The sequence below is a fragment of the Babylonia areolata genome, chromosome 27 (genome assembly GCF_041734735.1).
Source record: "Babylonia areolata isolate BAREFJ2019XMU chromosome 27, ASM4173473v1, whole genome shotgun sequence".
NCBI classification, from domain to species: domain Eukaryota; kingdom Metazoa; phylum Mollusca; class Gastropoda; order Neogastropoda; family Buccinidae; genus Babylonia; species Babylonia areolata.
In genome coordinates this window covers 29,136,190-29,157,224 of record NC_134902.1, presented here as the reverse complement: position 1 = coordinate 29,157,224, position 21,035 = coordinate 29,136,190, and the positions used below count along the sequence as shown (strand labels likewise).

At 38.7% G+C, this 21,035-nt stretch overlaps 1 protein-coding gene across 4 annotated transcripts in view; it reads left to right on the top strand.

The window, feature by feature from the left end:
* The first annotated feature begins 11,080 nt into the window (after positions 1-11,080).
* The window catches only part of LOC143301642 (transcriptional regulator protein Pur-beta-like), a 33,593-nt gene continuing 23,638 nt past the window's right edge, over positions 11,081-21,035 (top strand). For all 4 annotated transcript variants that reach the window (XM_076616070.1, XM_076616068.1, XM_076616069.1 and 1 more), the window contains exon 1: positions 11,081-11,179. In XM_076616070.1, the coding sequence (XP_076472185.1) occupies positions 11,131-11,179 (49 nt within the window). In that variant the 5' untranslated portion in view covers positions 11,081-11,130. The remainder of the gene's footprint in view (positions 11,180-21,035) is intronic.

Genomic DNA, 21,035 nt, shown 5'->3' with positions numbered 1-21,035 from the left:
CCGTTCGTGAGTGATCAGTCTCGTGCCGACAGGGAAACATGATAAGAGTAAAGAAAAGATTGTGACACGACAGAAATATGTACAGCAATTCTGAAATATCCCCTTCCCCTACCCCCGTCCCCCCCTCCCCCCCGCACCCCCCCATCTCTCTCTCCAGTTCATGAGTTTTGTTTCTTTTGAATGATCTCTAGTTTGTCCACTTCTCTTTTCAACTTTCTTTCTTTCTTTTTCGTTTGTTTGTTATTATTTTGGTTTGTTTTCATTTTTTGTTTCTGTTTTTTGTTTATATGTCTGTTTTTTTGTTTGCTTTTTGTTATAGTTTTTCTTTCAATCTCTCTCTCTCTCTCTCTCTGTGTGTGTGTGTGTGTGTGTGTGTGTGTGTGTGTGTGTGTGTGTGTTTGGTTTTTTTAAATGTTTTGTTGTTGTTTTTTCTTTTAATGTTCTTTTCTTTACGAGAGCTTGATAGAAAATAAAGCATATTCTTAACCTATTACTACTAGAAAAAAATTGTTTAGTCATTCCTTCTCTTTTACCTAAGATACGTTTTTTAAACTTGACAGACTGAAAACAATAACAACACAAAACAACATAACATTCTGCAAATGGGATCACTGACACAATGCATGACAAATCCACTTCACTCCTCCATTCTCTCATCCTCCTCTAAAATTCACCGACTGAATACGCACTATACAGGAATGCCGTTTATTTTATTTTATTTTATTTTATTTTATTTTTGTTTTTGTTTTGTTCTTTCCTTTCTTTTATGCGCTTTGTCTGTAATTTGAAGAATAGTTTAGCTTCAGCATGAAATGGTACTTAGTTTTCTGAGTCCAGTTTCGCTTTCAGTTTTGTTTTAAATGCCAACCATTGTGTTATTATTATAATTATTATTTATTATAATTATTATTTATTTATTTATTTATTTATTTATTTATGTAAGCTTATCTATTATTTATTCACCTTTTTTTTCTTTTTTTCTTTCTTTTTTTTCTTCTCAAGGCCTGACTAAGCGCGTTGGGTTACGCTGCTGGTCAGGCATCTGCCGGCTTGGCAGATGTGGTGTAGCGTATATGGATTTGTCCGAACGCAGTGACGCCTTCTTGAGCTACTGAAACTGAAACTGAAACTGTGTGGCGGCGATAATTTTGTGGACGCCGTAGACTTGCACGCCGGTCAGTTTAAAACTGGATCATGTACGTTCCGAGCGTCAGTTGTGTTGTTTGCCTACGCTTCGTCACAACACACTTCAGTCAACCATGGCCGCGTCGCCGGACAGTGCAACACAACCCCTTTTTCTCAGTTCTGGCTGCAAGTGAATTTTTGTTTTCCTATCAAAGCGGATTTTTTCACTCGGATTTTTCTTTTTGCCAGGGACAATCATTTTGTTAACGTGGGTTCTTTTACGTGCGCTAAGTGTATGCTACCTACACACGTGACTTCGCTTTATCGTTTGATTCAAATGACTAGCGTCCAGACCACGACAAGGGGTAAAAATACTAGCAAGTGTGGGATGTGATCCACGGATTTTTATGATTATTTTTTTTTGTATGTATAGGTTCGTGGATTCGATCCCGTGCGCTCAGATTCCGAGTCCCGCTTCCGACCGTGGTGCGAATGTGTTGCCACTACACGAACACCCCGTGCAATACAGGATACACTGCTGACTCAGCTTGACATTATGCATGTCAAGTGTCACCGTCGACCGCTATCCAGGAACTATATAGTAGTTATAGTTCTATCATAGCAGTCGTCACTCAAGAGTCGGAACCACTAAGATGACTTGTAGTAAACCTGATACACTGTGTGTGTGTGTGTGTGTGTGTGTGTGTGTGTGTGTGTGTGTGTGTGTGTAGATGAGTGGGATACATCATTCATAACTACATACATGACTTATAAACCCAATACAATGTGCGTGTGCGGTGTGCTTGGGAGTGTCTGAAGTGTGTGTGTGTGTGTGTGTGTGTGTGTGTGTGTGTGTAGATGAGTGGGAGACATCATTCATAACTATATACAACACATCAAAACACACCATCCACTATAAGAGGCGCGCATGAAAGATTAATTTTTGCCCCAACAACCCATCAGCATGCAAGTGCAAGTAGATACTCCATCTGCAGAGGCTGCTGAGCTTTCCATCATATTGTGGTAGTTACGGATACTTCACTGTTGACTTCAAGAATACCATTTGTTTGTTGTTGTTGTTGTTGTTGTTGTTTTTTCCCCCGCAGTCTTGCGCTTGAAACGGTTTTGACTGCTTTTGTCCGCAAAGTTCCGCTTCAGTGAAACGGCTTTGATTGCTTTCCGATTGAAACGGTTTTGCGGTTCTGGAGGGAAAAAAATTCTGTACTTGGTTTGATTGTTCTCATATTATTTTCAGTTTGCACCTTATTATTCATGTATCTTGCTTCACAATTACGCTAGCCTGTCCAACTTTAAATGTACAAACTCATTTGGGTCAATATAAGTTTATCATTCTGTAGGAATGTACACATTAAGCTTACCTTTGTTTTACTTAAGAGTCGATTCGACAGGTGTGTGTTTATATATATATATATATATATATATATATAATTTTTCAGTATTTTATTTATTTCAAGTGTAGAATTAACCACAGCTTGAGTAGGTCTAAGCCTTTTCTGGGCCAGAACCAAAGCGGCTGCAAGTTCAGCTGTATGGACGAGATCTGTCATGTGGCAGATGTTTCAAGCGTAAATAGCGGGGCCACTGAGGGTGGAATTCTGGAAGATGGACAGAACGCAACAGAAGCGTCTCCCTCATCCGACTTGCCGTGGATCCTTCAGTAAAGATTTGGCGGTTGCATTTTCTCTTGAAAAAGCGACAAAGCCATCTATGCTGAACTGTACCAATACCTTTCATATTTCACCAAATCTTTGCTGTTGTTTTAAACAGAGCAAACAAAATGAACATGTAGACAAAAGAATCTTGTAAAGGTTTGGTGAAATATGAAAGGTCTTGGTACAGTTCAGCATAGATGGCTTTGTAGCTTTTTCAAGAGAAAATGCGGTTTTTTTTTTGGTTTTTTTTTTGTTTTTTTGTTGTTTTTTGCTGTTGTTTTAAACAGAGCAAACAAAATGAAGGTGTAGACAAAAGAATCTTGTAAAGATTTGGTGAAATATGAAAGGTCTTGGTACAGTTCAGCATAGGTGGCTTTGTAGCTTTTTCAAGAGAAAATGCGTTTGGTTTTTTTTTGTTTTTGTTTTTTGTGGGTTTTTTTGCTGTTGTTTTAAACAGAGCAACAACAAAAAAAAAAAAAAAAAAATGAAGATGTAGACAAAAGAATCTTGTAAAGATTTGGTGAAATATGAAAGGTCTTGGTACAGTTCAGCATAGATGGCTTTGTAGCTTTTTCAAGAGAAAATGCGGTTTTGTTTTTGAGAAAATGTTGGGTTTTTTTTTGTTTTGTTTTTTGTTGTTGTTTTTTTGCTTTTGCTGTTGTTTTAAACAGAGCAAACAAAATGAAGGTGTAGACAAAAGAATCTTGTAAAGATTTGGTGAAATATGAAAGGTCTTGGTATAGTTCAGCATAGATCGCTTTGTAGCTTTTTCAAGAGAAAATGCGGTGTTTTTGTTGTTTTTTTGTTTTGTTTTTTTGTTTTTTTTTTTTTTTTTTTTGCTTTTGTTTTAAACAGAGCAAACAAAATGAAGATGTAGACAAAAGAATCTTGGTAAAAGTCACTTACAAGCAAACAACATGTGTGAAATATCCATTTTTTCGGGAAATTTTAGAAACACAGAAAAAAGCCAGTATTATCAAAGTCGAATTGACAACATACTGATTCCATGAGTTGGTTAGTTTGCGGACATTTTCCGATTTTTCCATGGACTGGGGTGTACCGCTGAGTTGAAAGATCTGTTAGTTTTAGCGTACGGTTAACCAAGTTCGTCATGGCCTCTGCAAAATACCGTGTCCACCAGGGCGAAATCCACACCCCCATGTCCTGGTGTCGGAGCCCCTGGCGGTGGTGAATGAGGTCAATACCGAAGGGTAAGATATCGACAGTACTGTACATAACACAACCATTCTGTACATAACACAACCATACGTACTGTACATAAAACACCCCTACTGTACATAACACAACTATACTAACATCTCATACTCTGGAACGGACCAGCGCTGGGTTGCATGAGCGATCTTAACAGTGCTGAGTTTGCTTAGCGTTTAGGTGTTGTTGTTTTTTTTTTTGGCTGTTGTTGTTTTGTTTTTTGTTTTTTTCCATAAGTCTCTGCGAATGCCATAGCCTTATGACCATCACAATTCTTAACGCTACGCAAATCAAATAATGCTAATGATCGCTCAAACAACCATACCCCGAGCTCTAGTGCCCGTTTGTGTGAATGGGCAACGGCCGAATACCCAGGGACCTTCTGTACGGAGAGCTGGCTCAGAGAAAGCGCCATAGAGATGACTGCAAAAGAGACCCTGGAGACCCTAGTAGGCATCAACCCAGCCACGTGGGGAGCTGTAGCCGTCGAACGATCGTTCTGGAGTCAGACAGTGCAGAAAAGCGTCTCCATGTTCGAACAGGCACTTGCCCAACAGTCAGAGGCGAAACGGCAGAGAAGAAATGTCCACAGTCAGACAAACATACCAGCATCAGAATTCATCTTCGCAATGTGTGGGAGAGACTGCCATTCCTGAACAGGCCGGGCCTGTCAAGCCACAACCGACGCTGCGCCAGAAACATCATCCACAGAACAACTCCCTTGTAGAAACTGAAGGATGCCAACAACAAACAACTAGAACCATCACAGTTCCTAATAGAAAGCAAACAGTGCTGCTAAGATCCTCATGCTACCATGCCCAGAGCTCTATTTTACGATCTGATGCCCTGCGTGTGTATGATCCACAAACCGGGGGATGCAAAACTGAAGCATTTTTACAATAGTCTGGGTAAAAAATAAAAAATTTTTTTTAATGTAGATGCAAAATAAAATTACGTTTTTAAACACTTTTTTTCCCCAAGAACGTTTGCTTCTATCACGACTTGAATATCTGTTTTAAAAAAAATACATTTTTATTTTTTAAAGTCGGGTACGCCTATCTAAGTCTGGAAAGGCATCTTGAAAGATTTGAAAGTGGATATACCGCCTTTCACTAATAGAAAATTGAAACCTATTTTCCTGTCTTCGTTAGTTGAATTAGGTGGCGCCGTAGCGGAACTGGTTAGGTGATGGACTGATCCATTGATTAAGAGTTCAAGACCCCGTTTCGGCATCTGTGATGTTGCCAGTGCCAGGGAAAGGCACTTTACTTCAGTTTTCTTCACGTACTCTACCCTCGAGTTCCTGGTGAGATTAAAACGGCGGAAGGAGAGGATTGGGCCCCGCCTTCCGATACCAAGCCCTTGACACAGTGGATGTGAATTCACTAAGTCGATGGCTGTAAAAGGTGATGGGACCTTTAATCTTGATTCTTTTTTTCCTTTTCAAATCTGAAGGCGCACAGCACTGAACACGCGCTAATGTTTCCCCAAGCTATGTGGAGTGATGGCCTGGAGGTAACGCGTCCGCCTAGGAAGCGAGAGAATCTGAGCGCGCTGGTTCAAATCACGGTTCAGCTGCCGATATTTTCTCCCCCTCCACTAGACCTTGAGTGGTGGTCTGGACGCTAGTTATTCGGATGAGACGATAAACCGAGGTCCCGTGTGCAGCATGCACTTAGCGCACGTAAAAGAACCCACGGCAACAAAGGGGTTGTTACTGGCAAAATTCTGTAGAAAAATCCACTTCAATAGGAAAAACAAGTAAAACTGCACACAGGAAAAATACAAAAAAAAAAACAAACAAACAAAAAATGGGTGGCGCTGTTGTGTAGCGATGCGCTCTCCCTGGGGAGAGCAGCCCGAATTTCACACAGAGAAATCTGTTGTGATAAAATGAAAATGGAAATGGAAATGGAGAACAAAGTCATCACACTGAATCATGGCGAACTGATGCGAAAGCCGGTCCCCTGAATCTGAATCAAAATAATAACACTGTAAAATAAAACAATAACACTGCCTGTGAGGAAACTGAAAAGAAATCGAACTGCAAAAAAAGTCAATATAAGTTAGAAAAAAACAACGGAAAAGAGAGAGAGAGAATGAGAACCCCAGTTTTTCACGTCTCCAGTTAGGCAAACCCGGCTACCGTAGCGGTCCATTTGGGACAAGCCCCATCCGGTACAGCTGCTACTTTCGTAGGCCCTATACTTGTGGGAAGAGGATAGTAATTCAAAATGACGATTGCTCGTGGGGCTCCTGTCGGAAGGATGCCAAGCTAGGAGCCTCGGAAATAACCCCATTACATGGACAAATCTGAGTTTCAGTTTCAGTTTCAGTAGCTCAAGGAGGCGTCACTGCGTTCGGACAAATCCATATACGCTACACCACATCTGCCAAGCAGATGCCTGACCAGCAGCGTAACCCAACGCGCTTAATCAGGCATTGCGAGAAAAAAAAAGGTGAATAAATAATAGATAAGCGTACATAAATAAGTAAATAAATAAATAAATAAATACTAATTATAATATATAAAAAAGGGGTAGCAGTAATAATAATAATAACAATAATAATAAATAAATAACAAATCTGAACAGTCCTCAAAGCATATACGGCCTTAGGGCCTTAGTGTTGTTCATCTCCACAATGATGTGAATAACGTCAGTCACCGGCGTTCGATCTGAGTGTCCAAATTTCATGAAAAGCCATGCCCATCAGGACTACGCTATTTTCCATAGCCAATAACGCAGTCTATGTTTAAACTACAGTAAATGTTATAATCTTTCAGAATTTTTTTTCAGGCCAACATGATCACGAATCCAAGCTAAAAAAACAAAAACAACAACAACAAAAAATAAAAATAAACCAACAAAAAACAAACAAACAGCATCAGCAGCACTATTTGTAAACAACAACAACAACAACAAAAAAACCGAAAAAGATCGCAATTGCCTCCGAACAGCATACACTGACTCAGCTCAAGAAGATATGGCGGAAAACCTGTAAACTTATGGAGCTCAATCAACCGTTTCTAAGCATAAACGAGAGCAATAAACTCTGTCCTATGAATCTGTCAGGTGGTGTAGATGTTTTGAAAATTGGCAGCTTGAAGAAGATGGCCAGAGCACAGCATAACTTGAAGTAAAACCATTTCCTGATAATTATGTCCATATAATACATCCTATAGCGCAGCGGAAACAACAGATTGCTATTTCCACCTGTCTGCGGTGCATTTTTGACTCACTTGTGTAAACAAAGTGAGTATGTTTTAACCCGGTGTTCGGTTGTCTGTGTGTGTGTGTGTGTGTGTGTGTCCGTGTGTCTGTGTATCCGTTGTAAACTTTAACATTGACATTGTCTCTGCAAATACTTTGTCAGTTGACACCAAATTTGGCATAAAAATAGGAAAAATTCAGTTCTTTCCAGTCATCTTGTTTAAGACAATATTGCACCTCTGGGATGAGCACAAAAAAATAAAAGAAGACCTAATTATATGCAAACTGCATTTACTGTTATATTTATATTTTTTGTATTCTCTAAACTTAGCACCTTGACCTCATATTCTGACACAACAACAAGAGGAGTCATTATTATCATTTTTTTGTTCAAACAGGAACTTCTTTTGCTAAGCATGGAATTTTTATTTATTTTTGCAAACGTTTTGGTGCAGATACTAAAAAAAAAAAGGGAAATTACTCTGTAATTAATGCTAGGGGACTTAATTTATCACAAGTGAGTCTTGAAGGCCTTGCCTCTCTTGTATTAACATCCGGTGGTCAGACAATACGACTCGTGGAGCTGTGGCAATGGGCAGTCAGCAAACAGATCCCGAGAGGAGGGCTGGACTGGACAGTTTCAGTTTCAGTTTCACTTTCTCAAGGAGGCGTCACTGCGTTCGGACAAATCCATACACGCTACACCACATCTGTTGAGCAGATGCCTGACCAGCAGCATAACCCAACGCGCTTAGTCAGGCCTTGAGTGCATGCTTACATATTTGTGTACCTATGAAAGTGGATTTCATTTTACGTAATTTCGCCAGAGGACAACACTCTCGTTGCCATGGGTTCTTTTTCAGTGCGCCAAGTGCGTGCTGCACACAGGACCTCGGTTTATCGTCTCATCCGAAAGACTAGACGCTCAGTTTGATTTTCCAGTCAAACTTAGGAGAAAGGGCGAGAGCGGGATTCGAACCCACACCCTCACGGACTCTCTGTATTGGCAGCTGAGCGTCTTAACCATTCTGCCACCTTCCTATGAAACAAAAAGAAAAGAAAATTATTCAGTTTTACTCTGTGTGTTTCCCCTCGATTTGGTCAAGTTAACTGTATGCTTGTCGAAGGTGCACCCAGGTCTGCAGGAAATCTGATGTGGTTATTGGCCTGAATAACTGGGCACACAAACTGATCATAAAGGTCTTGAGCCTCTTTCTTTCTGTTGTTAGTTATAGTCTTATCTCTCTCTTTCATAGCAGCTTTTCACGAAATCGTAGTCTAACCTTTTTGGGTCAGACACGATTATTTATTTCTTTTATTGGTTTTTATTTTCCGTTTTCTGTGACATAATGGCGATTTTTTTCTGTAATGAATTGATTCTTTCACTTTTTAATCTAGATACATGGTTTAACCCAAAAGACCTATCAGTCAGTGAACTATGCTTATATTCCCCAGCTGTTCAAAAAGAACTTTTTGAAAGATGAGAACTTGAAAGTTTGACATAGTTCATTCTTTCACTTTTTAATCTAGATACATGGCTTAACCCAAAAGACCTATCAGTGAACTATGCTTATATTCCCCAGCTGTTCAAAAAGAACTTTTTGAAAGATGAGAACTTGAAAGTTTGACATAGTTCATTCTTTCACTTTTTAATCTAGATACATGGCTTAACCCAAAAGACCTATCAGTGAACTATGCTTATATTCCCCAGCTGTTCAAAAAGAAGTTTGAAAGATGAGAACTTGAAAGTTTGACATAGTTTTGCACAGACTACCGGTTTGCATAAATAACTGATAAATATCGGCTGTTGAGCTACCGAGTGCTGTCCTCACGAGTAGCAAGTTCAAAGCGCACTGACCATTTATAGGAACTGGTGATGGTCATGTTATGGATTTCCGCTCATCAATAAGATTTTTACATGTGCTGGTATTCACAATTTAATAATGATGAACAATGTCATTCATTCATGCTACTGTAAAAGAAACTGACTTGTTTCTGTACTGCTACATTCGATATTTCCATCGTTCCCACCTCCCCCCCCCCCTTTTATCCCCCGGCTTTATCAATGAGTGATGAGTTCAGGAAATTTCATACGTTTACATTTTAATCCATTTCAAAGTCTTGAATATTTCCCGCAAGACATCACCCCTTCCATCTCTAGTCTATTCTTTAGTCTAGATTTTGGTGTCGAAAGTTTGGTCTCTGTTAGTCGGATTTAGTATATGTAGTTTTGACCATTATATCGGTTTAGAAAATACTTTCTCTTCAAATGATGAAACCTATGAAAATAGATATAATAACTGTAAACAAATGAATAAAACAAAGCATAGCCATTCTCTGCATGCAGATGGTTTTGTCTTGGAATTGTAACTTTGTCAAAGAACTGATAAAAATGTTCTGTTGCAAAAATACCCCAAGCATCCTAGTTGTGTGTGTGTGTGTGTGTGTGTGTGTGTGTGTGTGTGTGTGTGTGTGTTGCATTTTTAACAGATATTCAGTTGATAAATTATTCAACTCACAATCAAATCCATACAACCCCTAAAAGTCTTTTTTTTTTTTACTTCTTCAAAAGGTGCTTGACATGACACTTGAAAAATAATCATATAGTAGTGAAGGACTGATATACAAATACAACATGGGCATACAACTGAGGGCCGCCAAAAGGAGAATCCGTCATTTTCAGTTAGTCCCTATATGTAAATCTACAACCGTCTAGCCTACTGACATTTTCTTTTCTCAGCCGCTCTCTCTCTCTATCTCCCCGTCTCTCTTTTTAACTAAAAGACTGAAGAAGTCTTATCCAGTCCAATATCTCTCCAGCCGGCATCACGGCTATTATATCTTACTCAGATAAGTATCCGGCATTCACGACTGAGGAACAGAATAGATTGCTTTTGTAAAACAGAAGTTGTCCAGTGCCCTCAAAATATCACTGAGTTATTTAACTTGAATAGCAGTCCTCAAGATTATGTCACTCTGCACTCATGTCGCCTGCTGCGGCGTTCTTTTGTCATTCTGACGGTAATACTCATATGCAGCCCGCGAACCACGATCACTGATAACGAGCCCGGCCCAATCTTTCTCGTGTGTGTGCGTGTGTGTGTGTGTGTCGCGCGCACACGCAGAGAACACCGAGAACCTTAAAAGATTGTACCGCTTCTTCGTGCTTTTGTCGGTCAGCAGATGCGTTGTCCCACACATACTGTGGATATGGATCTCAAGTTGTCTTTGACACCTGACTGAGTCAGTTGTAGGCCTAAAATCGTCTGTGCATCAGTATACTTCTGAAACCTGATCTTTCCTGACGATAAGAGCCCACTGTCGCCAAGCCGTTGCAACCAATAACTGTGGTGCGTTCTCACCTGCGAATCAATACGTGAGCATGCCGCAAGAGGCCTACTTTCTCTTTGTGCAGTGCAGCTCTTTTGTTGGAAAGACGTGCAGAAGATGTATGGCGGTGCTCATGCTTGCACTGCGATATTGTATAAAAGTTCGTAAACCTGTTGAATACACGGTACCAAGTACTGAACTGCACTTTGAACACCGTTATCTGTCCTCTTCCCCCACGCATCACATTCCTCTGATCACTGTTTCCCCGTTTCCGCGAATGCTGCTTCCGTCAAACCGTTCACTTCAGTCGACGGACCACATCTGTACACAATATGAGATGCGTCAAAAATAATGATGTTATGGAGATATGCATTACCATTTTTAGCATAGAATTAATATTAACACAAAAACTTAATAAGACAAATTAAATCCACAGGAAAAACTGGTCTCCCCAAAGTAAAACAATGTTGGAAGATACATTATCAACTGCCACGAAGCCTGCGCAGAACGTGACGTAATGAATAATTCATGAGGTTCAGAAGGAGGCTTTGGGATCTGTGTACTGGTAGGGTTGCACCATGTCGGATCGAGAGAGTGGTGACGAGCAGCAACAGCCGCAGGCTCAAGGTACGGTAGTAATTGTGTTTGATTATTAGAATATACATTCAACTTTTAGATGCACATAGAGTATATGCTTTTACCGATTAACTGAAGCATTCCGTGATGTTGTTTAACATGCTTCGTTTCGCTCCTTCTGTGACCGGGTCAGAGTTTCCTTGGAAAAAAATTAAGGATCCTGCGTCATCAGAGATTGGTGAAGGAATTTTTCATGAAATGTTTTGCTTTTCTCACTGATCTTTCCATTTCAGTCATGTTTTAATCGCGCGATATGGCCGTGGGAACGTGAGCGTGCCAGGTGTGTTGAGCACCACTGGTCAGCAGAAATTCAACATGGCGTTCCAACCATCAATCGCAAACTCCAACCACTGCCTAATTATCAGAAGCATGCAACCACCTGATACTTTCATCTCTAAATCGCATACCTTGTGAACTCAGTAACTTTGCTGTGCCTTGAAGAATAGTGCCCATACCAAGAGAGCAAGATTAATATTACAGTCGATGACTGCGCAATAGGAAGTGCAAGCTGTCAATTTTTTTGTAGGTCAGGTTTGTTTTGGTGTTATCCTCCTCGAGCGCTAGTTGTGCCCCTTGCCAAGGTCACAGAAAAAAAATTGGGGCTGATAGTTGAATAGTTTAAGTTTAACAGACAGTAAAAGTGAATTCCCAACAGTTTGATCGCACAGCAGGTATTTTATGGCCAGTGGCTGCAGAGAACACTGCCTGTGCAAGAGCAGGTAAGAAGTGGGAGTGGCTTCAGTGTAGCCTCAAGGCCAAAAGGCAATTGACTTCAGCGCTGTCCACCAAATCAGTGTGTTATCTGGTCACTTCTTCAGTGACAGGACAGAAGTTATGTTTTGCATGCCACCTACTTGACAGTTGTCAACCAGAAGACAGGTGGATTGATTGATTAAGAATTGAGTCCTGAAAGGTGATTTCAGGGGGTTGGAGAATAGGGATCAGGAGGGAAGGAGAGGGATCTTTACAGAACTCTTCTGGCTTGGCATTGCTGCACAGTGCACAGTTGTGCTGAACACAAAAAGCATAAAAATATGTGTGTGTGTTTGTGTGTGTGTAGTCGATGCAAACTGTTTTTTCAACCTTTTATGCTGTGCAGTTGATTGTGCTTCTGTTGAATGACTGTTCAGATACCAGCCTTTGCTTAGTTGTGACTAGACTTTATTTATTGATATTATATACCTCTGCTACCATTTGTACTTTGTTTTTGTTTTCTGTAACTTCAAAATAAAAGTTAATGCCTGGAGATTTAACTTTTAAAGATGATATAAAAAAAATTATATATGCATTGTTGACTTGCTTCAGACAACTGTTTGAGTTGATTATAATTTTAAGCAAAAGCAAAAACATGTATATATTACTGACATGGCCTTATGTCAATCAAGCGTTGATATTTATAAAAGAAATAACTTATTATTTACAATATAAGGCAATTGCCAGTGGCTCCTGTGTGTGTGAGTATGTTTTAAGTCGCTGTATAACAAGATTACAAAATAGTAACAGGAAAATCATCTTCGGATAGTTTAGTATTCTGCAGAGCTTACACATAATTTCAGATGGTTCTGCTTTGTTTCATAATTCTTGCTGAAGATACTGTGATCAGTCAGCTTGGCTGGAGAAATTTACAGTTTTCTTTGACTCTTATTGATTACATGTTTTATATATCAATTATCAACTTGTTGCACTTCTACTTCAAGCATTCTTTTTGGACACACCTCTGGACTTCTCATGATGCATAAACGTGACTGCCTGGTACCTTGAAAGTGGAAAGGACACACTGCATGTTTATCAACAGTCTTTGAGATGGGTTTTTTTTTTCCCCCTCAAGGCCTGACTAAGCGCAGTGGGTTACGCTGCTGGTCAGGCATCTGCTTGGCAGATGTGGTGTAGCGTATATGGATTTGTCCGAAGGCAGTGACGCCTTCTTGAGCTACTGAAACTGAAACTGAAACTTTGAGATGTTGAAAAAAAGATTTATCGAATGAATACATAAAACTGAAAAAGAGTGAAAATTCGGGATGTGAGGAGCTGCAGTCTGATGATAGGATAATCAGCCATTACGAAGAGTTCTTTCCCTTCACCGCTACTTGGCTAACTAGAAGTAGAAGGTTTGCCTGTCTTTATTTGTTGCAGTGCAGATATGATTGGAATGTACATTATTGGAGTGACATTCTGAGACCCCTTAGAATTATAGCAAGAGTTCATGGGACCCCTAAGTTGTTTTTTGTTGTTTTTTGTTGTTGTTTTTTAACATAGAAAAAGCCCTTTACCTGAAATTCTTTCCACAGTCTGTGTCAAAACTTATCTGCATCAGTTTGAACTGTCATTTAGTGTAGATAAAATATTTGTATTTGCATCCACAGAAGAATAACCAATAACTTATGATGGTTGTAAACTTCCTGGATTTTTCAGAAAATGTCATCATCATTGTGTCACTTGTCAGTGAATGAAAACGAGGAAAAAGATTAATTTGTGCAGATAAGAGTCTCATTGTGCTCTTAATACTCTCATGCATTATGATGATTGAAACAACGAAACACTGTAGAAAGTAGAACTTCAAAATTAATCGCTTAATCAGTATTTCCAATAACTGGGGTTAAGTGTGGTGTGGATACACAAACTTGACTGAGAGTGGTAAGAATAGTGCATTTGTGCACATGTTCTAAGTGCACTTTGTGTCTAGTGTGTATGTGTGAGCACACATGTGCATATATGTTTTCACATTAAATGGCATTTGTGAAATTGATCAAAATATTTTGCAAGATTAGAAGAAGAAAAAATTTAACACGAGTCAAGCATTTGTGTGTGTGTGTCTTTCTTCTTCTTTTCAAATAATGACTTGCTTAATAATTACACAGAATGAGGCATTCTTTTTGAAAAAAATATTTCAAAATATTTCATAGCATTTGATTCTGAAAGTGGCTGGGTAGTTGTGAGGAGTGTGTATTAAGCTATGATTTATATATCTGTATTTATGCGTGTTCTTGTGTATGTATTTTGTGTAAACTGTAAACATTGTAATCAGTATGATAAGCTCTGCATACTGTGAAGTATTGATAGTAAGTGTGTAGTGCTTATTCATGTGCTGGTACAATGGTAGGCTGTATTTTTTATGTAATGTTGCATAGTCATGATAGTGATCAACATTGAATGTTTAAACTTTAATGGGACTTCACTAAGCAGCCACCTTTCTGAATAAAGTGCACATCTAGGGTAAGGTTATAATGTAAAGCAAATGTTTCAGGAAAAGAATAACAGCTCAGAGCTTTTAGCACTGGCATTCAGAAAATTGATGAGTTTATAATCCTGTACAAGAAGAGAATATCATGAAGTCAGACTCAAAGTTACCTGTCATGTGCTGTGCTTTTGCTGAATTCAAGCAAGTCTCTAATACTCTGTTTTAAAAAAAAAAGTGGCTTAATGCTGTTCATGCTTTGTGGTATACAACAATGGCTGGACGCACAGATTTTCAGTGTTACCAATATTGTGCTGTTTTAGCTAGCTTCCTGCAGATGCAGACATTCTCTTTCATTTCTTTTTCAGCTGTTCTGCAACATGTCTCCCTTGGTCTTCCTCACATTCCTTTTTCTCCATCTTGAGTACAGCAAATATCTATGATTACTCGGAAATGATTAACTGTGAATTAGTAGGAAATGATAAACTATGTCAATAACTTTTTTTTTTTTTTTTTGTCACTGTGTCAGTGATGAAAACTTTCATGACTTTATAACACCTGAGTCTCGTTTGACAGTGTAATCCAGTATATTATATAGTTACGGCTTCCATGACCATTGTTATCTTTTCTCGTCCATTTCTTGTCCTCCAATAGTCAGTGATGTTACTGGTAACATCCTCTCTTGTCCACTCATTTCCCCTGCTTTCCAACAACACACAGATGTACACACTACTCATTGATTAAGGTGCCATACCAAGGATTTTTCAGTCACAAAATACCTTTATCAGTATATGCCTCAGGGCCTCCAAGGCTGTCATTGAGAGAAATGGCTGGCCATTCTCATTCTATATGACTAGTTTGTAGTTGACCAAAAACAAAAAAAAACAAAAAAAAAATTGTAAGTTTAAGTTGTGCATGCAGTTGTTTTGATGGCAGTGCTTTTTTGCAAGCTGAGACTGATATAGTGATAATGATATCCATACAGCTTGAAGCAGTAGATCTATCATTTTGTGCAATAAAAAGAATATTTATGTAATTGTCTAACAATCATAGATCATCTTAACTTTCCTTGGTTCAGGTTATAAGGTCATGGAAGATTCCTTATTATTTTTGCACATTTCTCAAAAATGATATGTTTTAATCTGATGAAATGTGGTAAGTGGATCTGTACACCCCAGGGATTATTGAACTTGGGCCTCCCTGAGCGATCTTGCTTCAGTGAAACTCAGACTGTTAGTAGGAAAGGTCATAGCAACTTTCTGTTAATTTCAATGTGTGTTTCTCCACCTCTTAGTTGCAGACAACTGGCGGACAGCAGTTGTTAAGTGTAAGAATTTGAGTATCCTGTATAGACATTTTTGGACTCAAGTTTTGGAGTTCAACAATGGACAAGTGGCATGAAACATTTAAATTAGTTGCCAACAAAAGAACAAGTCTTTGAAAAGGAGGACAGTGTTATATGATTTTTTTTTAAATCCAAAACATGCTGACAAATGACAAGGGAGGTACACTACTGACAGTACTGTACAGTATTTGATTGTTTCAAAAGCAAGTGATGGCCAAAACCATTTCTTCCATTGGCCTTGCAATCCCCTGTTGCCAACTGCAGAGGATGTTTCATGACAGTGTTAATGTTTGCAAGAACTTGAAGAAGCAGTTCAGAAAAGCTGGGCAACAACTCTTGTAATGTGTTGTATATTTGGAAAATCCTTTATATATATATTTATTTGACTGTATGAACACTAAATGGGGAGACGAAGAAACTTTTGAAGAAGAATAGGCTAATTAATGAACTAATTAACAACAGGAGTAGTAAAACTGAAAGCTGTTTCAGAGTGAACAAATACAAATGTGTGATATTCATCTGGAGAAAATCTTGAACTTGAAGAGTGAATATTTATTCAGTGTTGCAATTTTTTTAATTTAGTTGGGTTTTTTTAATGTGAACTGAAAGTACCCCATGTCTAGTAGTTGGAATTCCATGAGTTAACAAAGTAAGTCCCTATATAATAAACTGAACTTGGACTGGAATGATCAATTATCAGTGAAGCTGAGCATAAAGTTGTTATTAAGCTTTATCATACTGATGTACAGTATTCATTAATCAGATGTGGAAAAAAAAAGTTTATTTCCTTTTTTTTTAGTCCACATTCACACTAGTTATTACACTCTCAAAGAAAGGAAACCACTAATTGTGCCACAGTAAGCCATATCAGCCACCCAAGCAAGGTGCTACTGAAAATCGTCTTGAAGAGACTGAAAGCTGAAGCTGAGAAAATCATCACTGAAGAACAAGGGGACTTCCAAGTTGGATGCAGCACCACAGAACAGATTTTCAATCTGAGAATGATATGTGAGAAATACCTTCAACACCAATAACCTCTGTACCATGTCTTTGTAGATTTCAGGAAAGCATTTGACACAGTGTGGCATGAGGCTTTGTGGGAGACCATGAGAAAATACATCAGCTCCAACATCATCCAAGTTATCCAACAACTGTACAACAAGGCAACCAGTGCAGTCCTCCTCATATGTTCCATTGGAACAGGACAACAGTTGAATCAGACAGGGTTTTCTACCATCCCCTACACTATTCAGCATACTCCCAGAATGTATCATGTTGGATGCATTGGAAGACCATGAGGGCTCTGACACCATCAGAGGCAGAACTGGTACAAATCTTTGGTTTGCCGATGACATTGATTGCTTGGCAGGAAATAGACTGAACTCTCCAGCATGGTAGAAAGACATGAAATCACATCCAGGCCATACGGAACAGAAATCAGTGCAGAAAAGACAAAGACCATGATGAATAACACCAACCGCATCACTGTCTTCAGAAACAGTATCTAGGTTCAAGTACCTGGGTGCAGTTGTCACAGATGAAGGCTCCAAACCAGAAATCATGTTGCGGATAGCTCAGACTAGAGCAGCACTTACTTGACTGAAGCCCATTTGGAGAGACAAAAACAACTTGTTGAGATCTGAAGTTAAACTGCTGAGCTCACTGGTTCGATCAGTGCTTCTCTATGCTTTGATTACATGGACTCTCACTGCCAAACTACCAAAGAAAATCCAAGCCAAAAGCTACAAGGCTTCTCATACACTGAGCAAGTCACAAACACTGAGGTCTGCCAGAAGATCACCCAAGCCATTGGACATAAAGATGATTTCCTAAGCGTCATCATGGTAAGCTTAAATTAATTCCTAAGCTTAAATGGTACAGACACATCACAAGATCCGGCAGGCTTGCAAAGGCTATTCTGCAGGGCACTGTACCAGCCAGTAGGAAGAGAGGTGGGCAAAAGAAAATGTGGCAACATCAAAGAATGGACAGACCTGAATTTCCGATATTCCCAGAGCTGCAAGGGGAACCAATAGAGAGAACTAGTTTGGAAATCATCTCCGTTGCCCCGATGACCCTCCACTAGGTTATGGGATGGGTGAAGGTGATTTTTAGTCACTTTGCGCAGATGTCCTGACTCCTAGTCCTATGATGTCCAGTCATGATTTACATGTTGTCTGTGACATGTTGAGGCCACTCACCCTGAATCCCACAATCATGTGATGTATACACAAACACACATATTGACATGGGCTCAAACTGTGGCAATTTTTGCAAGAGCAGTCCACAGGCGGCAACTGGTATCAGGTCACCAGATGTCTTCTCACAGGAGACCACACAAAGTCACAAAGAACCCATGAAGAATCAAAACATGTACCAATAAATTGTTTATGATTTATTGGTACATCACTACATGTTCTGATTCTTTTGGGTTTTGTCAGCAGTATTGACTATTGGACATAAATTTAGTCTTATTTTTCAAACTTTGACAATCAAATTGTCAATCTGTGTACTACTTGTATACAAGTGAGTCTGATCTCTTTTTTTCCCCCCTTTTTTGTGTGTGTTACAGCCAGTTACATGTTTTTTCTTCATCCAGTCTGCATAGAATCACACAATCGCTATTATCCCACAACAATGTTTTGACTGAAATATGAATAAAGTATTGTTTGACTTTTAGTTGGATGTTTCTTTTTCTTTCATGGTTTCAGTTTTTTGGTTTTGGTTTTAATTACACAGGTTATATTGCCCTTGCATCCTGTCAAGTTACATCAAACAAATTATGAATGAAAAAAAGCTGCATTTTTTCTGTGAACTTTCACACACAAAAAAGAAAAAAAAAGCCTTGGGTAAGTGCAAAGGGCTGTCAGCAACACTGGAGTGCGTTATTAGAATGTTTTGGGGTTTTGTTGTTGTTTTTTTTGTTTGTATAACAGAGGATTTCATTTATAATCTCACTGCAAATCTTTTCCTTTCCATGCACTTTAGCAGGACCTTCGACTCCGTGGACCCTGTCATTATCTTGCCTTTTCAGTCTGAGCTAAAAAGGTTTGCTGCCATTCAGGAAAAGGTCAAATTCTTCTTTTTATACTAGGTGTTAACGGAGGCAGCAGTGCAGATTTCAGATGAAACAGAAAACCTCAATAGTTGTTGTATTATCTGTGCCCTTCTATTATGTTTCTCATGGCGCTCAGGTTTAGAGTGAGTGGTAATGTATGACTGGAGTTGTCTGGCGTGTAAAGAGGTAATCTGATGATCATGGGTTTGAATTGTGCAGCACTCAAGGTGCTCTCTCTGAGCCCCTCCCTTTTGTAGTCTTTAAAATCCCTTCCTTTTTATTTCTAGTCAGGGTGGTTTTTGTGTTGCTACTTTTTTGTGTGGTTATTTGTCTATTTGTATGAAGTCCCTTTGTTGCTGGAGACTCACTTTGGTTAGAAGCTTTTTATGTTTTGATGTTAAATGATCGAGTTCTGCCGTTATTTATGATGCAGGTGTCTCTAAGCCTGTACATTTTGCTGCACATAAAGAGTATAATCAGCCATAAACTACCAGATTTATTCTCAGATTTTCCAATTGGGAGTAAATTGCTACTTTTTGCTACAGAAAAAGAGTATAATCAGCCATAAACAACCAGATTTATTCTCAGATTTTCCTGTTGGAATTGGATTGTATATTTTGATTTCAAATGACATATTCATTTTTTTTTTTTATCAATCTTTTTTCCCCCAGAAAAAAAAAAAATCTGCTCAGGTTATATTTTATTGGGATAATCAATACACATCCGGTATTTGCTCAGACTGGGTGGGAAGGAAAAAAGGTGAAGTGCTTTAAAAATAGCTTCTACTAGTAGATAGAGTGGACGGATTGGTTTGAGTATTGCTTTTTTTTTTCTTTCTTGTGTACTTTCCCCAGAATAATATTTCTGAGTCAAGTTGTCTAAAGTTTTCTGTTCAAACAGATTTGAGATACTTAACAAATCAGCATTGGTGTGACACATGGATAAAATTAGATGATATGGAAAAAGGAAATTGAAAAGACGGAATATAGATTGAAGATGATAGTCAGAAGTGTTCAGATTACTAAAAGTAGAACCAATCAACCACATGTATTTTTTTAAAGATGATTGTTGAAGTGCTCAAATTACTGAAACAAACTAACCAGATAAGGTTTTTCCATTCAAAGTGTTGATATAGTTATGTTGAGCCAGTCTTAAACTTCAAGATTTTAATCTAAATGAGACTTGCACATGTGAATCTGCATAAATTTGCAGAATCACTCATTCACTGACTGAAGTAGTCATGATTATGATGATAGTTTTTGAAAATGTATATGTGTAATGATATGTCAGATCATCAAAAAGATTAAAACAGTTTAAAATTTCAGCTGTCATGAAAAAAACACAGATTTCTCTGATATTTTGATTACGCTGAAGCAGTCAGTGAAGCAATTACTAGTCTTCTTTTAACTTACGAGGGTGGTACAGAGGCAGTGGAAGTTGGACAGTGTGATGTACATCCATCATGACAACAGTAAGTGCATGTTAGATAGATTTTGGGTTGTTTTTTTGGGGGGTGGGGGTGGGGGGGGATGTATATGTTTAGCATTATTGACAAAAATTCTGATGCATTACATACATTGCTAAAACTGACCATCAGCTCATTGTGGGAATTAAAAGTTCATAGTTGTGGAATTTGAAAAGCTGCCATCACAATGTTACGCACAACTAGGTCTATGTTAGTGATTGAGGAGAATTTTAAAATGTTCACAAAATTATGAAGTTGGTGGAGTCATTTCACATTCTGCCCATTGACAATATAATCATTTCATACCCATGCTGAAAGAAGAAGGAAAATAATACATGCATGTTCCACTTCTGTTGTCATGGAGTTGAGAAGCTTATATAAATCAGTTTTTACCCAACCAAATAGTGTGGCTGTCACCTTGCCATAATGTACATGGATTTATTGTATGTGTAGGCCAGCACAAGAATCTTTATAAATTGATAGACCCACACTTTGTAAACATGTGGAAGTTGAGTTGTGTGGGCTTTTGTTTTTTTTCATAGCTAATATCATGGTAAATTACCCATTGATTCCCATTTTCCCTCCTGTCTGTTAATAAGATCACACACACACACACACACACACACACACACACACACACACACACACACACACACACACACACACACACACACATACATACATACATACATACACACACACACACACACACACACACACACAACCACACACAACCACACACACACACACACAGAGGGTTTATTGTACATGACTTTTATGTTAAACAGTCTCTTACAGCAGTTT